The sequence below is a fragment of the Sinocyclocheilus anshuiensis genome, unplaced genomic scaffold, assembly GCF_001515605.1.
Source record: "Sinocyclocheilus anshuiensis isolate Anshui unplaced genomic scaffold, SAMN03320099.WGS_v1.1 scaffold543, whole genome shotgun sequence".
NCBI lineage: Eukaryota > Metazoa > Chordata > Actinopteri > Cypriniformes > Cyprinidae > Sinocyclocheilus > Sinocyclocheilus anshuiensis.
The window spans coordinates 834000-836161 of record NW_015552590.1 but is presented as its reverse complement, the minus strand read 5'-3'; the positions used below and the strand labels follow the sequence as shown (position 1 = coordinate 836161).

Genomic DNA, 2162 nt, shown 5'->3' with positions numbered 1-2162 from the left:
GCAGCAACAATACTACAGCGAGAATAAAAGTTACGCCTTCTTTCGTTGCGTGAACATTTGGGTGGCGTTATGCTAATCTTCCCACATAGTGAGGTAGATATGTGGGGACGTGTTAGAACGAGCCGTTTTAGGTAGGCGTGGTTGACTCTTAACTTTTATAAAGAATATCTCTTTGGATTTGAGACTTTAGTCTTTGCAACTTTACAGATCTTCTTTATGCACCAAGAGCTTGTAACACTCCAAAGAGAAAGGAAAAAATGAAATCGCATCATATGACCCCTTTAACACTGAGAAACTGAGTTTTTTGTTTGTTTGTTTGCTTGAAGGTTTTTACTTGGCAACCTTTTTGATATAAAACTTGACTCAGTTTTGTTTAGTTTTATGCTTAAAAGAAGGTTTTTGCTTGTTTGTTTCTTTCTTTCAGACATCTCATTCAATTTAGCTTTGATTTATGTTTACCATACTTTAAAATTAAATTAAATTAATTAAATTAAAAACAAGAAAAATGTGGGCATTTACACATTTGAAATTGTTACTTTTTTAAAATTATTTTTACCATGAATCTTATGCAATTTTGTTTTGATTGATGCCTAAAAAAATTTTAAAAAAAAACTTAATTTTTCATACCACACTGGGAAATTGTTTTTGATTGTTTGATTGTTATTAACATAAACCTCATTCAATTTTGCTTTGATTTATGCTTGAAACCAGAAAAAAACAAGTTTATTTTCTTTTAAAAGAACAACAATAAAAATAATAATACAAAAAAAATACAAATAATATTTTAAATTAATGTGATTAATATATATATATATATATATATATATACACAATAAACCTCATTTAAATTTGATTTATACTTAAAACAAATTACATTTGCAAATTAATTAATACTGCCCTTTGAGAATTATTATTATTAAAGTTATTGCAAGTTACATTTACTGATTTAAATAAGGAATTGGATATCTGGGCACACAAGAGCTGGAACAGATCATCTGAAGGGAACAATATCGGTCCGAATGGCCGTGTTGTGATCAGCAGTGTAAATAACGAGAAGCGACTGACCTCCTAAAACAAACACGAGACACAGTAAATGGCTCTGGGTTTCTAAGCAACGTGAGACTGACGTCTCTCCTGGGAGCTCTGGATCAAGTAAACACAGAGAGACAGTTGTATTTGAGCCACGATGCAGGGGACGAATGAACTCACCTGTCTCGTCTTCACTGCGGCCTGATCCTTGACAGCCGTCTTCATCATCGCACTCGCCGCTGCCTTCTGCTGCGTCGCCGCTACTGGTCTCGACGTCTTCACGACCATCTGTTCCCAAACCCATCTCTCCCCACATCTCCTGTAACAAAACATCAATCACAGGACAGCAGACACAGATTCTTATGAGATTCCATCATAACAAGTTTAATTATATGATAGCCTGAATAAGAATACAATTAAATTAATACATTTAATAATAAAAAAATAAAAAAATACATAAATAAAAAAAACGATAAAAATTATATAAAATATTGTAAATATAAATGTTTATAGTACATTTCATAAAACTATATCTGTCTGTCCATCCATCCATCCATCCATCCCTCCGTCTGTCCATCCTTCTTTCTTTCTTTCTCTTTCTTTCTTTCTTTCTTTCTTTCTTTCTTTCTTTCTTTCTTTCCTTCCTTCCTTCCTTCCTTCCTTCCTTCCCTCCGTCCTTCTTTCTTTCCTTCCTTCCTTCCTTCCTTCTCTCTGTCTGTCTATCTATCTATCATCCATCCATCCATCCATCCCTCCCTCCTTCCCTCCATCCTTCTTTCTTTCCTTCCTTCCATCTCTCTGTCTGTCCATCCATCCATCCATCCGTCCGTCTTTCTTTCTTTCTTTCTTTCCATCCATCCATCCATCCATCCATCCATCCATCCATCCATCCATCCATCCATCCATCCATCCATCCATCCATCCATCCATCCATCCATCCATCCATCCATCCATCCATCCATCCATCCATCCATCCATCCATCCATCCATCCATCCATCCATCCATCCATCCATCCATCCATCCATCCATCCATCCATCCATCCATCCATCCATCCATCCATCCATCCGTCCATCTTTCTTTCTTTCTCTTTCTTTCCATCCATCCATCCATCCATCCATCCATCCATCCATC

General features: G+C 35.9%; 1 protein-coding gene across 3 annotated transcripts in view; it reads right to left on the bottom strand.

Moving 5' to 3' along the window:
* LOC107665526 (glypican-5-like) overlaps positions 1-2162 on the bottom strand; it is a 56655-nt gene that overhangs the window by 21709 nt on the left and 32784 nt on the right. For all 3 annotated transcript variants that reach the window (XR_001631561.1, XM_016456437.1, XM_016456436.1), the window contains exon 8: positions 1210-1348. Coding sequence is in view for 2 of the 3 variants with exons in the window: in XM_016456437.1 (XP_016311923.1) it covers positions 1210-1348 (139 nt within the window). In the remaining variant the exon portion in view is untranslated. The remainder of the gene's footprint in view (positions 1-1209; positions 1349-2162) is intronic.